A 16,305-nucleotide genomic window follows, 5' to 3' on the forward strand; every position below is an offset into this window, starting at 1 on the left:
TTTGATTCTGTTCCATTAGTTCCATTCCAGCCATTACAATGAGCCCGTCCTCCTATAGCTCCTCCCACCAGCCTCCTCTGTTGGCTACATTTAAATAGTGGAAGCCCTCAATGGGGCTGCCCAAGCTAATACAACCTTTTTCACGCTCTATGGTAAAGAGCAACTACAGAATCAGTTGTCTGCAGTCAAAAACATCATGACTTTCGATCACATGATTTGTATAAAGTTCGTGCAGCGATCGGCTGTGTTCGAGAGGATCAAAAAAACGCAATGTATCATGGGTACATTGTGACTGACTGATCTATAAATAATGAGTCATCATTTATGATGTAAAGTGATTTGTAGATCAGTCAGTCGACAGTCGTGTTGATCCTCTCGAACACGGCCATCGTGTAGGCACAAGTCTGGTCCATTTCTATCCCCCCTAACGCAACATACGAAAGACTTGACCATCTGACCAAAGTGATCTGCTCGAACGCGCCCATTACCCTCCAGACTCTCCGCTGCGCTACTGAAGCGTCCACTGTTGTCGGGCTTGGACCAGTCCACCTTCTAGACTGTTCGTTAAAACTAACTACACAGAACACCTCACACACACCTCTCTCTCTCTCACTCCACCTCCAATACTTCACTGTAATATCTATTGTCTTGTTTACAAACGAGGCGAGGCTACGGGAGGATCTATTGGCTTTTTCTCCGGTTCTCGTCCACCCCCCGCCGAACGGCACAATGGAATGTGACTGGCAGCATATGAAGCGGGTGGACGGTCGCGGTGTGATCATATCGCCCCAAAACAGCAGCTGGTTGCAGCAGAGCAGATTTGACAACAGACCGACATACGGGACCGAACCTTACCGAACAGGATGGAGTGGCAACCAATGGAGATTAACCCGGAGGTAGAGAATCATCATCATGAATATGTTGTTTTAATACGTCTGTCAAAAAGACAGACTTAAAACAACGCACCTGCTCGGTTCTAACGGTCTCTCGTTGTCTGTCTAAATGATGTCTCCTCCCTTTCTCTTTGTGTCTGTGTTTCAGATGCTGAACAAGGTGTGTATTTAATATCGCTGAGTCATAACCGATATGATGACAGGTGTGTGTATGTGACGTTACAACCAGACAGCAGGACGTTGTAACCAACAGGTGGGTTGTTATGGACCTGGCTCGGTCTGGAGTTAAGAGATGGACGTTATGATCAGATTATCATCTGAACTGCAGCGCCGACAGAGGTACACAAGATTAAACTGCCGTTAGAATATAGCCTAGCCCTAGTAGACTACCGTCCGTCTCCCCGGTAGCATCTCTGCACGCTGCGCCTGGTGCCCCACCCGGTGTCTAGGATACAGGGTGTGGTCTGATGGAAGGATGGAGAGGGAGACTAAAGATCAACTTGTCTCTGGGCCTGATTTGAAGTTAATCGCTATTCATTTGGGACAGGCAGCCGTGCGGTATTAATGTTCTGATAAAGACGTTAGAACAGCGAAGATTTGCGTAGTGATTGTAATATTATTGATGTACGAGGCCTGTTCTGCCGAGTCATCATGGACATTTAGTCTCCATTACCATGGAGTTTCAAGTCGGCCTCAACAAACCATCTCCGAGTTCTACCCTCTCTTCTGAGGACATTTAACTGCTCTGTAAATCACATTTTATTGGTCACATACACATATTTAGCACTTACTGCGGTGTAGCGAAATGCTTGTGTTCCTACATCCAACAGTGCAGTAATATCTAACAATTCACCCATCTAAAAGTAAAATAATGGAATTAAGAAATATATAAATATTAGGATGAGCAATGTCGGGTGGCATTGACTATAATACAGTAGAATAGAATACAGTATATACATATGAGATGAGTAAAGCAGTATGTAAACATTATTAAAGTGACTAGTGATTCCTTATTAAAGCAGCCAGTAATTCCATGTCTATGTATAGAGGGCAGCAGCCTCTAAGGTGCAGGGTTGAGTAACCAGGTGGTAGCCGGCTAGTGATGGCTATTTAACAGTCTGATGGCCTTGAGATAGAAGCTGTTTTTCAGTCTCTCGGTTCCAGCTTTGATGCACCTGTACTGACCTCGCCTTCTGGATGGTAGCGGGGTGAACAGGCAGTGGCACGGGTGGTTGTTGTCCTTGATGATCTTTATGGCCTTCCTGTGACATCGGGTGGTGTAGGTGTCCTGGAGGGCAGGTAGTTTTCCCGTGGTGATGCGTTGGGCAGACCTCACCACCCTCTGGAGAGCCCTGCAGTTGCCGTACCAGGTGGTGATGCAGCCCGACAGGATGCTCTCAACTGTGCATCTGTAAACGTTTTAGGATTTTAGGGGCCAAGCCAAATTTCTTCAGCCTCCTGAGGTTGAAGAGGCTCTGTTGCGCCTTCTTCACCACACTGTCTGTGTGGGTGGACCATTTCAGATTGTCAGTAATGTGTACGCAGAGGAACTTAAAGCTTTAGGCCTACATTCTACTGTATATAGACAGAGTAGAGTGTTGTCATTGACTGGGTGAGTTCCAGACACTCTGTTCTAGATGGTCTGGTTGGTCTAATCTGGCATGTTGAGCTCTGTTCTGGTTGGTCTAATCTAGCATGTTGAGCTCTGTTCTGGTTGGTCTAATCTGGCATGTTGAGCTCTGTTCTGGTTGGTCTAATCTGGCATGTTGAGCTCTGTTCTGGTTGGTCTAATCTGGCATGTTGAGCTCTGTTCTGGTTGGTCTAATCTGGCATGTTGAGCTCTGTTCTGGTTGGTCTAATCTAGCATGTTGAGCTCTGTTCTGGTTGGTCTAATCTGGCATGTTGAGCTCTGTTCTGGTTGGTCTAATCTGGCATGTTGAGCTCTGTTCTGGTTGGTCTAATCTGGCATGTTGAGCTCTGTTCTGGTTGGTCTAATCTAGCGTGTTGAGCTCTGTTCTGGTTGGTCTAATCTGGCATGTTGAGCTCTGGTTGGTCTAATCTGGCATGTTGAGCTCTGTTCTGGTTGGTCTAATCTGGCATGTTGAGCTCTGTTCTGGTTGGTCTAATCTAGCATGTTGAGCTCTGTTCTGGTTGGTCTAATCTGGCATGTTGAGCTCTGTTCTGGTTGGTCTAATCTAGCGTGTTGAGCTCTGTTCTGGTTGGTCTAATCTGGCATGTTGAGCTCTGGTTGGTCTAATCTGGCATGTTGAGCTCTGTTCTGGTTGGTCTAATCTGGCATGTTGAGCTCTGGTTGGTCTAATCTGGCATGTTGAGCTCTGTTCTGGTTGGTCTAATCTGGCATGTTGAGCTCTGTTCTGGTTGGTCTAATCTGGCATGTTGAGCTCTGTTCTGGTTGGTCTAATCTGGCATGTTGAGCTCTGTTCTGGTTGGTCTAATCTAGCGTGTTGAGCTCTGTTCTGGTTGGTCTAATCTGGCATGTTGAGCTCTGGTTGGTCTAATCTGGCATGTTGAGCTCTGTTCTGGTTGGTCTAATCTGGCATGTTGAGCTCTGGTTGGTCTAATCTGGCATGTTGAGCTCTGTTCTGGTTGGTCTAATCTGGCATGTTGAGCTCTGTTCTGGTTGGTCTAATCTGGCATGTTGAGCTCTGTTCTGGTTGGTCTAATCTGGCATGTTGAGCTCTGTTCTGGTTGGTCTAATCTAGCGTGTTGAGCTCTGTTCTGGTTGGTCTAATCTGGCATGTTGAGCTCTGGTTGGTCTAATCTGGCATGTTGAGCTCTGTTCTGGTTGGTCTAATCTGGCATGTTGAGCTCTGGTTGGTCTAATCTGGCATGTTGAGCTCTGTTCTGGTTGGTCTAATCTGGCATGTTGAGCTCTGTTCTGGTTGGTCTAATCTGGCATGTTGAGCTCTGTTCTGGTTGGTCTAATCTGGCATGTTGAGCTCTGTTCTGGTTGGTCTAATCTAGCGTGTTGAGCTCTGTTCTGGTTGGTCTAATCTGGCATGTTGAGCTCTGGTTGGTCTAATCTGGCATGTTGAGCTCTGTTCTGGTTGGTCTAATCTGGCATGTTGAGCTCTGGTTGGTCTAATCTGGCATGTTGAGCTCTGTTCTGGTTGGTCTAATCTGGCATGTTGAGCTCTGTTCTGGTTGGTCTAATCTGGCATGTTGAGCTCTGGTTGGTCTAATCTGGCATGTTGAGCTCTGTTCTGGTTGGTCTAATCTGGCATGTTGAGCTCTGTTCTGGTTGGTCTAATCTGGCATGTTGAGCTCTGTTCTGGTTGGTCTAATCTAGCGTGTTGAGCTCTGTTCTGGTTGGTCTAATCTGGCATGTTGAGCTCTGTTCTGGTTGGTCTAATCTGGCATGTTGAGCTCTGGTTGGTCTAATCTGGCATGTTGAGCTCTGGTTGGTCTAATCTGGCATGTTGAGCTCTGTTCTGGTTGGTCTAATCTGGCATGTTGAGCTCTGTTCTGGTTGGTCTAATCTGGCATGTTGAGCTCTGTTCTGGTTGGTCTAATCTAGCGTGTTGAGCTCTGTTCTGGTTGGTCTAATCTGGCATGTTGAGCTCTGTTCTGGTTGGTCTAATCTGGCATGTTGAGCTCTGGTTGGTCTAATCTGGCATGTTGAGCTCTGGTTGGTCTAATCTGGCATGTTGAGCTCTGTTCTGGTTGGTCTAATCTGGCATGTTGAGCTCTGTTCTGGTTGGTCTAATCTGGCATGTTGAGCTCTGTTCTGGTTGGTCTAATCTAGCGTGTTGAGCTCTGTTCTGGTTGGTCTAATCTGGCATGTTGAGCTCTGTTCTGGTTGGTCTAATCTGGCATGTTGAGCTCTGGTTGGTCTAATCTGGCATGTTGAGCTCTGGTTGGTCTAATCTGGCATGTTGAGCTCTGGTTGGTCTAATCTGGCATGTTGAGCTCTGTTCTAGTTGGTCTAATCTGGCATGTTGAGCTCTGTTCTGGTTGGTCTAATCTGGCATGTTGAGCTCTGTTCTGGTTGGTCTAATCTGGCATGTTGAGCTCTGTTCTGGTTGGTCTAATCTGGCATGTTGAGCTCTGTTCTGGTTGGTCTAATCTAGCATGTTGAGCTCTGTTCTGGTTGGTCTAATCTGGCATGTTGAGCTCTGTTCTGGTTGGTCTAATCTGGCATGTTGAGCTCTGGTTGGTCTAATCTGGCATGTTGAGCTCTGGTTGGTCTAATCTGGCATGTTGAGCTCTGTTCTGGTTGGTCTAATCTGGCATGTTGAGCTCTGTTCTGGTTGGTCTAATCTGGCATGTTGAGCTCTGTTCTGGTTGGTCTAATCTAGCGTGTTGAGCTCTGTTCTGGTTGGTCTAATCTGGCATGTTGAGCTCTGTTCTGGTTGGTCTAATCTGGCATGTTGAGCTCTGGTTGGTCTAATCTGGCATGTTGAGCTCTGGTTGGTCTAATCTGGCATGTTGAGCTCTGGTTGGTCTAATCTGGCATGTTGAGCTCTGTTCTAGTTGGTCTAATCTGGCATGTTGAGCTCTGTTCTGGTTGGTCTAATCTGGCATGTTGAGCTCTGTTCTGGTTGGTCTAATCTAGCATGTTGAGCTCTGTTCTGGTTGGTCTAATCTGGCATGTTGAGCTCTGTTCTGGTTGGTCTAATTTAGCATGTTGAGCTCTGTTCTGGTTGGTCTAATCTGGCATGTTGAGCTCTGTTCTGGTTGGTCTAATCTGGCATGTTGAGCTCTGGTTGGTCTAATCTGGCATGTTGAGCTCTGGTTGGTCTAATCTGGCATGTTGAGCTCTGTTCTGGTTGGTCTAATCTGGCATGTTGAGCTCTGTTCTGGTTGGTCTAATCTGGCATGTTGAGCTCTGTTCTGGTTGGTCTAATCTAGCGTGTTGAGCTCTGTTCTGGTTGGTCTAATCTGGCATGTTGAGCTCTGTTCTGGTTGGTCTAATCTGGCATGTTGAGCTCTGGTTGGTCTAATCTGGCATGTTGAGCTCTGGTTGGTCTAATCTGGCATGTTGAGCTCTGTTCTGGTTGGTCTAATCTGGCATGTTGAGCTCTGTTCTGGTTGGTCTAATCTAGCGTGTTGAGCTCTGTTCTGGTTGGTCTAATCTGGCATGTTGAGCTCTGTTCTGGTTGGTCTAATCTGGCATGTTGAGCTCTGTTCTGGTTGGTCTAATCTAGCATGTTGAGCTCTGTTCTGGTTGGTCTAATCTGGCATGTTGAGCTCTGTTCTGGTTGGTCTAATTTAGCATGTTGAGCTCTGTTCTGGTTGGTCTAATCTGGCATGTTGAGCTCTGTTCTGGTTGGTCTAATCTGGCATGTTGAGCTCTGTTCTGGTTGGTCTAATCTAGCATGTTGAGCTCTGTTCTGGTTGGTCTAATCTGGCATGTTGAGCTCTGTTCTGGTTGGTCTAATTTAGCATGTTGAGCTCTGTTCTGGTTGGTCTAATCTGGCATGTTGAGCTCTGTTCTGGTTGGTCTAATCTAGCATGTTGAGCTCTGTTCTGGTTGGTCTAATCTGGCCTGTTGAGCTCTGTTCTAGATGGTCTGGTTGGTCTAATCTGGCATGTTGAGCTCTGTTCTGGTTGGTCTAATCTGGCGTGTTGAGCTCTGTTCTGGTTGGTCTAATCTGGCGTGTTGAGCTCTGTTCTGGTTGGTCTAATCTAGCGTGTTGAGCTCTGTTCTGGTTGGTCTAATCTGGCATGTTGAGCTCTGTTCTGGTTGGTCTAATCTAGCGTGTTGAGCTCTGTTCTGGTTGGTCTAATCTGGCATGTTGAGATCTGTTCTGGTTTGTCTAATCTGGCATGTTGAGCTCTGTTCTGGTTGGTCTAATCTGGCATGTTGAGCTCTGTTCTGGTTTGTCTAATCTAGCATGTTGAGCTCTGTTCTGGTTGGTCTAATCTGGCATGTTGAGCTCTGTTCTGGTTGGTCTAATCTAGCGTGTTGAGCTCTGTTCTGGTTGGTCTAATCTGGCATGTTGAGCTCTGTTCTGGTTGGTCTAATCTGGCATGTTGAGCTCTGTTCTGGTTTGTCTAATCTAGCATGTTGAGCTCTGTTCTGGTTGGTCTAATCTGGCATGTTGAGCTCTGTTCTGGTTTGTCTAATCTAGCATGTTGAGCTCTGTTCTGGTTGGTCTAATCTAGCGTGTTGAGCTCTGTTCTGGTTGGTCTAATCTGGCCTGTTGAGCTCTGTTCTAGATGGTCTGGTTGGTCTAATCTGGCATGTTGAGCTCTGTTCTGGTTGGTCTAATCTGGCATGTTGAGCTCTGTTCTGGTTGGTCTAATCTGGCATGTTGAGCTCTGTTCTGGTTGGTCTATTCTGGCATGTTGAGCTCTGGTCTGGTTGGTCTAATCTAGCGTGTTGAGCTCTGTTCTGGTTGGTCTAATCTGGCATGTTGAGCTCTGGTCTGGTTGGTCTAATCTGGCATGTTGAGCTCTGGTCTGGTTGGTCTAATCTGGCATGTTGAGCTCTGTTCTGGTTGGTCTAATCTGGCATGTTGAGCTCTGTTCCGGTTGGTCTAATCTAGCATGTTGAGCTCTGTTCTGGTTGGTCTAATCTAGCATGTTGAGCTCTGTTCCGGTTGGTCTAATCTGGCATGTTGAGCTCTGTTCCGGTTGGTCTAATCTAGCATGTTGAGCTCTGTTCTGGTTGGTCTAATCTAGCATGTTGAGCTCTGTTCTGGTTGGTCTAATCTAGCATGTTGAGCTCTTTTCTGGTTGGTCTAATCTAGCATGTTGAGCTCTGTTCTGGTTGGTCTAATCTAGCATGTTGAGCTCTGTTCTGGTTGGTCTAATCTGGCATGTTGAGCTCTGTTCTGGTTGGTCTAATCTGGCATGTTGAGCTCTGTTCTGGTTGGTCTAATCTGGCATGTTGAGCTCTGGTCTGGTTGGTCTAATCTGGCATGTTGAGCTCTGTTCTGGTTGGTCTAATCTGGCATGTTGAGCTCTGTTCTGGTTGGTCTAATCTGGCATGTTGAGCTCTGGTTGGTCTAATATGGCATGTTGAGCTCTGGTTGGTCTAATCTGGCATGTTGAGCTCTGTTCTGGTTGGTCTAATCTGGCATGTTGAGCTCTGTTCTGTTGGTCTAATCTGGCATGTTGAGCTCTGTTCTGTTGGTCTAATCTGGCATGTTGAGCTCTGTTCTGGTTGGTCTAATCTGGCATGTTGAGCTCTGGTTGGTCTAATCTGGCATGTTGAGCTCTGTTCTGGTTGGTCTAATCTAGCGTGTTGAGCTCTGTTCTGGTTGGTCTAATCTGGCATGTTGAGCTCTGGTCTGGTTGGTCTAATCTAGCGTGTTGAGCTCTGTTCTGGTTGGTCTAATCTGGCATGTTGAGCTCTGGTCTGGTTGGTCTAATCTAGCGTGTTGAGCTCTGTTCTGGTTGGTCTAATTTAGCATGTTGAGCTCTGTTCTGGTTGGTCTAATCTAGCATGTTGAGCTCTGTTCTGGTTGGTCTAATCTGGCATGTTGAGATCTGTTCTGGTTGGTCTAATCTGGCGTGTTGAGCTCTGTTCTGGTTGGTCTAATCTGGCCTGTTGAGCTCTGTTCTAGATGGTCTGGTTGGTCTAATCTGGCATGTTGAGCTCTGTTCTGGTTGGTCTAATCTAGCGTGTTGAGCTCTGTTCTGGTTCTAATCTAGCATGTTGAGCTGTTCTGGTTGGTCTAATCTGGCCTGTAGAGCTCTGTTCTAGATGGTCTGGTTGGTCTAATCTGGCATGTTGAGCTCTGTTCTGGTTGGTCTAATCTAGCGTGTTGAGCTCTGTTCTGGTTGGTCTAATCTGGCATGTTGAGCTCTGGTCTGGTTGGTCTAATCTAGCGTGTTGAGCTCTGTTCTGGTTGGTCTAATCTGGCATGTTGAGCTCTGGTCTGGTTGGTCTAATCTAGCGTGTTGAGCTCTGTTCTGGTTGGTCTAATCTGGCATGTTGAGCTCTGGTCTGGTTGGTCTAATCTAGCGTGTTGAGCTCTGTTCTGGTTGGTCTAATCTGGCATGTTGAGCTCTGGTCTGGTTGGTCTAATCTGGCATGTTGAGCTCTGTTCTGGTTGGTCTAATCTGGCATGTTGAGCTCTGGTCTGGTTGGTCTAATCTAGCGTGTTGAGCTCTGTTCTGGTTGGTCTAATTTAGCGTGTTGAGCTCTGTTCTGGTTGGTCTAATTTAGCATGTTGAGCTCTGTTCTGGTTGGTCTAATCTAGCATGTTGAGCTCTGTTCTGGTTGGTCTAATCTGGCATGTTGAGATCTGTTCTGGTTGGTCTAATCTGGCGTGTTGAGCTCTGTTCTGGTTGGTCTAATCTGGCCTGTTGAGCTCTGTTCTAGATGGTCTGGTTGGTCTAATCTGGCATGTTGAGCTCTGTTCTGGTTGGTCTAATCTAGCGTGTTGAGCTCTGTTCTGGTTGGTCTAATCTGGCATGTTGAGCTCTGGTCTGGTTGGTCTAATCTAGCGTGTTGAGCTCTGTTCTGGTTGGTCAATCTGGCATGTTGAGCTCTGGTCTGGTTGGTCTAATCTAGCGTGTTGAGCTCTGTTCTGGTTGGTCTAATCTGGCATGTTGAGCTCTGGTCTGGTTGGTCTAATCTGGCATGTTGAGCTCTGTTCTGGTTGGTCTAATCTGGCATGTTGAGCTCTGTTCTGGTTGGTCTGCAGAGACTGATAGGGAACCTTCCTGTTAATGTTTGACTGCGCTGTGTGTTGCAGGTGCTCAGTGGGCTGGGGGTGTGTGGTAGCTGGCGCTTCGTGGATGTGTTGGGGCTGGAGGATGAGGGCGTGTCTTCAGTACCTTCTCCCAGCTGCGCCCTCATGCTGCTCTTCCCCCTGACACAACAGGTAATCATTGATCTAGTAATATCTTCATTGATGCGTTGGAAATTTGTAGTGCAGTGATGTGGAGCAGCATTTCCCAAACTCTGTTCTGGGGTCTCCGAGGTGATGCACATTTGAGTTTTGTTTCTCTGGTAGCTTGAGTTGATTATTTGAATCTGCTGTGTAGTACTAGGGGCAAAACCCAAAATGTGTAGCCCTTGGGGGTCCCGGGACGCTAAACCTCACCCTTGGGGTCCCAGGACCGAGTTTGAGAGACTCTGATGTAGCATGATGTTGATGATAACGGCGTGCGTTTCAGCACGAGTCGTTCCGGCAGCAGCAGGCTGGGAAGGTGTCGGGGGAAACTGACCTCTACTTCCTGAAACAGACGGTGGTCAACTCCTGTGGCACCGTGGCTCTGCTGCACGCAGTCGCCAACAACCTCACCCACATAGAGTATGGTGAGTAGAAACTGGCCCTGCATGGAGCCAAGATGGAGGGGGGGATGTCGAATACCCATACTTGCGTTCAGAATAGTGGGCTGATTCAGACACGGCCAGTGTGTAGTAGTAGGTAAGCCAGGTTCAGACCAGTGTGTAGTTTTAGTTAGTAGTAGGGAAGCCAGATTCAGACCAGTGTGTAGTTTTAGTTAGTAGCAGGGAAGCCAGAGTCAGACCAGTGTGTAGTTTTAGTTAGTAGCAGGGAAGCCAGATCCAGACCAGTGTGTAGTTTTAGTTAGTAGCAGGGAAGCCAGATTCAGACCAGTGTGTAGTTTTAGTTAGTAGCAGGGAAGCCAGATTCAGACCCGTGTGTAGTTTTAGTTAGTAGCAGGGAAGCCAGATTCAGACCAGTGTGTAGTTTTAGTTAGTAGCAGGGAGCCAGATTCAGACCAGTGTGTAGTTTTAGTTAGTAGCAGGGAAGCCAGATCCAGACCAGTGTGTAGTGTTAGTTAGTAGTAGGGAAGCCAGATCCAGACCAGTGTGTAGTTTTAGTTAGTAGTAGGGAAGCCAGATCCAGACCAGTGTTTAGTAAGTAGTAGGGAAGCCAGATCCAGACCAGTGTGTAGTTTTAGTTAGTAGGAGGGAAGCCAGATCCAGACCAGTGTGTAGTTTTAGTTAGTAGCAGGGAAGCCAGATTCAGACCAGTGTGTAGTTTTAGTTAGTAGCAGGGAAGCCAGATCCAGACCAGTGTGTAGTTTTAGTTAGTAGCAGGGAAGCCAGATTCAGACCAGTGTGTAGTTTTAGTTAGTAGCAGGGAAGCCAGATCCAGACCAGTGTGTAGTTTTAGTTAGTAGCAGGGAAGCCAGATCCAGACCAGTGTGTAGTTTTAGTTAGTAGCAGGGAAGCCAGATCCAGACCAGTGTGTAGTTTTAGTTAGTAGCAGGGAAGCCAGATTCAGACCAGTGTGTAGTTTTAGTTAGTAGCAGGGAAGCCAGATTCAGACCAGTGTGTAGTTTTAGTTAGTAGTAGGGAAGCCAGATCCAGACCAGTGTGTAGTTTTAGTTAGTAGGGAAGCCAGGTTCAGACCAGTGTGTAGTTTTAGTTAGTAGCAGGGAAGCCAGGTCCAGACCAGTGTGTAGTTTTAGTTAGTAGCAGGGAAGCCAGATCCAGACCAGTGTGTAGTTTTAGTTAGTAGCAGGGAAGCCAGATTCAGACCAGTGTGTAGTTTTAGTTAGTAGCAGGGAAGCCAGATTCAGACCAGTGTGTAGTTTTAGTTAGTAGCAGGGAAGCCAGATTCAGACCAGTGTATAGTTTTAGTTAGTAGCAGGGAAGCCAGATCCAGACCAGTGTGTAGTTTTAGTTAGTAGCAGGGAAGCCAGATCCAGACCAGTGTGTAGTTTTAGTTAGTAGCAGGGAAGCCAGATCCAGACCAGTGTGTAGTTTTAGTTAGTAGCAGGGAAGCCAGATTCAGACCAGTGTGTAGTTTTAGTTAGTAGCAGGGAAGCCAGATTCAGACCAGTGTGTAGTTTTAGTTAGTAGTAGGGAAGCCAGATCCAGACCAGTGTGTAGTTTTAGTTAGTAGCAGGGAAGCCAGATCCAGACCAGTGTGTAGTTAGTAGCAGGGAAGCCAGATTCAGACCAGTGTGTAGGTTTAGTTAGTAACAGGGAAGCCAGATCCAGACCAGTGTGTAGTTTTAGTTAGTAGCAGGGAAGCCAGATTCAGACCAGTGTGTAGTTTTAGTTAGTAGTAGGGAAGCCAGATTCAGACCAGTGTGTAGTTTTAGTTAGTAGCAGGGAGCCAGATTCAGACCAGTGTGTAGTTTTAGTTAGTAGTAGGGAAGCCAGATCCAGACCAGTGTGTAGTTTTAGTTAGTAGTAGGGAAGCCAGATCCAGACCAGTGTTTAGTTAGTAGTAGGGAAGCCAGATCCAGACCAGTGTGTAGTTAGTAGCAGGGAAGCCAGATCCAGACCAGTGTGTAGTTTTAGTTAGTAGCAGGGAAGCCAGATCCAGACCAGTGTGTAGTTTTAGTTAGTAGTAGGGAAGCCAGATCCAGACCAGTGTGTAGTTTTAGTTAGTAGCAGGGAAGCCAGATCCAGACCAGTGTGTAGTTAGTAGCAGGGAAGCCAGATCCAGACCAGTGTGTAGTTTTAGTTAGTAGCAGGGAAGCCAGAGTCAGACCAGTGTGTAACAGCACTGTCTCTGTGCCAGATGATGACTCTGCTCTGAAGAAGTTTCTAGATGAGACGGCTAACATGACCCCCGCCCAGCGAGCCACACACCTGGAGAACAACCAGGTAACACACACACACCTGGAGAACAACCAGGTAACACACACACACACACACACACCTGGAGAACAACCAGGTAACACACACACACACCTGGAGAACAACCAGGTAACACACACACACACCTGGAGAACAACCAGGTGACACACACACACACACACCTGGAGAACAACCAGGTAACACACATTCACAGTGATATATATATATATATACACACACCTTGGCTATGTCCCAATTACCGCTTCTTCCTTCCAAAGTGTGTACTTGTTCTACGGTGGAAACTTCCTCGCGTTGGACTATGGTGGCAACGTCCTCTAGCCAAAGCTTCCTTCACTAATTCTAGATCTGTAGTGAACGAGTCCATACTTCAGGAGAAGGTAGATATTATTGGGGGACACCTCACGTCTAGCCTCGTGGCGAACCAGGCTTCTGTAAAACTGGATGCCTGGGAAGATACATGTCAGAAATACGCTAAAGAGCGGTTGGAACCCGGTGTAAATCAGCCACGCCTCCCAACACGTCAAACCAATCAAATACGTTGTTTTGGCGGAGCCTCTAAGGTGCTCAGCAGGTTAGTGCCGTAGAAGCAACCGTGACGACTAACATGTCAACAGACACTGGGGACTAAACATTTAGAATGTTCACAGCTACCGTGACGACCAACATGTCAACAGACACTGGGGACTAAACATTTAGAATGTTCACAGCTACCGTGACGACTAACATGTCAACAGACACTGGGGACTAAACATTTAGAATGTTCACCGCTACCGTGACGACTAACATGTCAACAGGCACTGGGGACTAAACATTTAGAATGTTCACAGCTACCGTGACGACTAACATGTCAACAGACACTGGGGACTAAACATTTAGAATGTTCACAGCTACCGTGACGACTAACATGTCAACAGACACTGGGGACTAAACATTTAGAATGTTCACAGCTACCGTGACGACTAACATGTCAACAGGCACTGGGGACTAAACATTTAGAATGTTCACAGCTACCGTGACGACTAACATGTCAACAGACACTGGGGACTAAACATTTAGAATGGTCACAGCTACCGTGACGACCAACATGTCAACAGACACTGGGGACTAAACATTTAGAATGTTCACAGCTACCGTGACGACTAACATGTCAACAGACACTGGGGACTAAACATTTAGAATGTTCACAGCTACCGTGACGACTAACATGTCAACAGACACTGGGGACTAAACATTTAGAATGTTCACAGCTACCGTGACGACCAACATGTCAACAGACACTGGGGACTAAACATTTAGAATGGTCACAGCTACCGTGACGACTAACATGTCAACAGACACTGGGGACTAAACATTTAGAATGTTCACAGCTACCGTGACGACTAACATGTCAACAGACACTGGGGACTAAACATTTAGAATGTTCACAGCTACCGTGACGACTAACATGTCAACAGACACTGGGGACTAAACATTTAGAATGGTCACAGCTACCGTGACGACTAACATGTCAACAGGCACTGGGGACTAAACATTTAGAATGTTCACAGCTACCGTGACGACTAACATGTCAACAGACACTGGGGACTAAACATTTAGAATGGTCACAGCTACCGTGACGACTAACATGTCAACAGACACTGGGGACTAAACATTTAGAATGTTCACAGCTACCGTGACGACTAACATGTCAACAGACACTGGGGACTAAACATTTAGAATGTTCACAGCTACCGTGACGACTAACATGTCAACAGACACTGGGGACTAAACATTTAGAATGTTCACAGCTACCGTGACGACTAACATGTCAACAGACACTGGGGACTAAACATTTAGAATGTTCACAGCTACCGTGACGACTAACATGTCAACAGACACTGGGGACTAAACATTTAGAATGTTCGCAGCTACCGTGACGACTAACATGTCAACAGACACTGGGACTAAACATTTAGAATGTTCACAGCTACCGTGACGACTAACATGTCAACAGGCACTGGGGACTAAACATTTAGAATGTTCACAGCTACCGTGACGACTAACATGTCAACAGACACTGGGACTAAACATTTAGAATGTTCACAGCTACCGTGACGACTAACATGTCAACAGACACTGGGGACTAAACATTTAGAATGTTCACAGCTACCGTGACGACTAACATGTCAACAGGCACTGGGGACTAAACATTTAGAATGCTCACAGCTACCGTGACGACTAACATGTCAACAGACACTGGGGACTAAACATTTAGAATGTTCACAGCTACCGTGACGACTAACATGTCAACAGACACTGGGACTAAACATTTAGAATGTTCGCAGCTACCGTGATGGTACAAAAAAAATACGTTTTTTTTTTCTTTGAATTATCTTTTATCAGATCTATTGTTCTATTCTCCTACATTAATTTCACATTTCTACAAACTACCAAGTGTTTCCTTTCAAATGGTACCAAGAATATGTCCTTACTTCAGGGCCTGAGCTACAGGCAGTTAGATTTGGTCAATTTTAGGCATAAATTGAAAGGGGCAGATCCTTAAGAGGTTTGTAAGCATCGACTTTTTACGGCGTTTTACCGCTAAGACACGGTACTTCATGGCGATATGAAAACTTCAAGTCACGGTGTAATTCTGTTGCTGAAGTTACGGGTTGGCGGTTTATTTGGAGACTTGGTTTTCAATCTTGCCGCTGGAACGTTCAAACTGTTTTTGTAAGTCGAGCTCACATCAGACATGAAGCTGCAGTTGTCGTCTTGGCCACTAGAGGACAGCAGAGAGCTGCTGGGGTTATGAGATGCATGGCTTCACAGATCAATACGGTGTTGTAACGTATAGGAATACATGTTTATATTTACATTATATAGGTTAATATGTGTAGATCTAATACATGTTTAATTTGTAGATATCTATGTTTAGTCTTAGTGTAGATATATTTATGAATATGCTTTAATGTTCACTGAATGGACAAAACATTAAAAACAGGTCTTTCCCTGACAGATTGATCAAGTGGAAGCTATGATCCCTTATTGATGTCACTTGTTAAATCCACTTCAGTGTAGATGAAGGGAGACGGGTTAAATAAGGATTTCTAAGCCTTTAGACAATTGAGACATGGATTGTGTGTGTGCCATTCAGAGGGTGAATGGGCAAGACAAAAAATGTGTAAGTGCCTTTTGAACAGGGTATGGTAGTAGATGCCAGGTGCACCGGTATGTGTCAAGAACTGTAGATTTTATTTATTTTTCACGCTCAAGTTTCCTGTGTGTATCAAGAATGGGCCACCACCCAAAGGACATCCAGCTAACGTGACACAACTGTGGGAAGCATTGGAGTCAACATGGGCCACCATCCCTGTGGAACACTACTGACTCCTTGTAGAGGCCCCGTGGAACACTACTGACTCCTTGTAGAGGCCCCGTGGAACACTACTGACTCCTTGTAGAGGCCCTGTGGAACACTACTGACTCCTTGTAGAGGCCCTGTGGATCACTACTGACTCCTTGTAGAGGCCCTGTGGAACACTACTGACTCCTTGTAGAGGCCCTGTGGAACACTACTGACTCCTTGTAGAGGCCCTCTGGAACACTACTGACTCCTTGTAGAGGCCCTGTGGATCACTACTGACTCCTTGTAGAGGCCCTGTGGAACACTACTGACTCCTTGTAGAGGCCCCGTGGAACACTACTGACTCCTTGTAGAGGCCCTGCCCTGTGGAACACTACTGACTCCTTGTAGAGGCCCCGTGGAACACTACTGACTCCTTGTAGAGGCCCCGTGGAACACTACTGACTCCTTGTAGAGGCCCCGTGGAACACTACTGACTCCTTGTAGAGGCCCCGTGGAACACTACTGACTCCTTGTAGAGGCCCTGTGGAACACTACTGACTCCTTGTAGAGGCCCCGTG

At 46.5% G+C, this 16,305-nt stretch overlaps 1 protein-coding gene across 1 annotated transcript in view; it reads left to right on the top strand.

Annotated features, from left to right (window-relative positions):
• The first annotated feature begins 331 nt into the window (after nucleotides 1–331).
• The window catches only part of uchl1 (ubiquitin carboxyl-terminal esterase L1 (ubiquitin thiolesterase)), a 28,352-nt gene continuing 12,378 nt past the window's right edge, over nucleotides 332–16,305 (top strand). The window contains exons 1-5 of the mRNA XM_071408098.1: nucleotides 332–896; nucleotides 1,042–1,053; nucleotides 9,566–9,694; nucleotides 9,990–10,131; nucleotides 12,320–12,405. Coding sequence (XP_071264199.1) covers nucleotides 864–896; nucleotides 1,042–1,053; nucleotides 9,566–9,694; nucleotides 9,990–10,131; nucleotides 12,320–12,405 — 402 coding nt within the window. The 5' untranslated portion in view covers nucleotides 332–863. The remainder of the gene's footprint in view (nucleotides 897–1,041; nucleotides 1,054–9,565; nucleotides 9,695–9,989; nucleotides 10,132–12,319; nucleotides 12,406–16,305) is intronic.

Source organism: Salvelinus alpinus, chromosome 6 (genome assembly GCF_045679555.1).
Source record: "Salvelinus alpinus chromosome 6, SLU_Salpinus.1, whole genome shotgun sequence".
In the NCBI taxonomy this organism is placed as follows: Eukaryota; Metazoa; Chordata; class Actinopteri; order Salmoniformes; family Salmonidae; genus Salvelinus; species Salvelinus alpinus.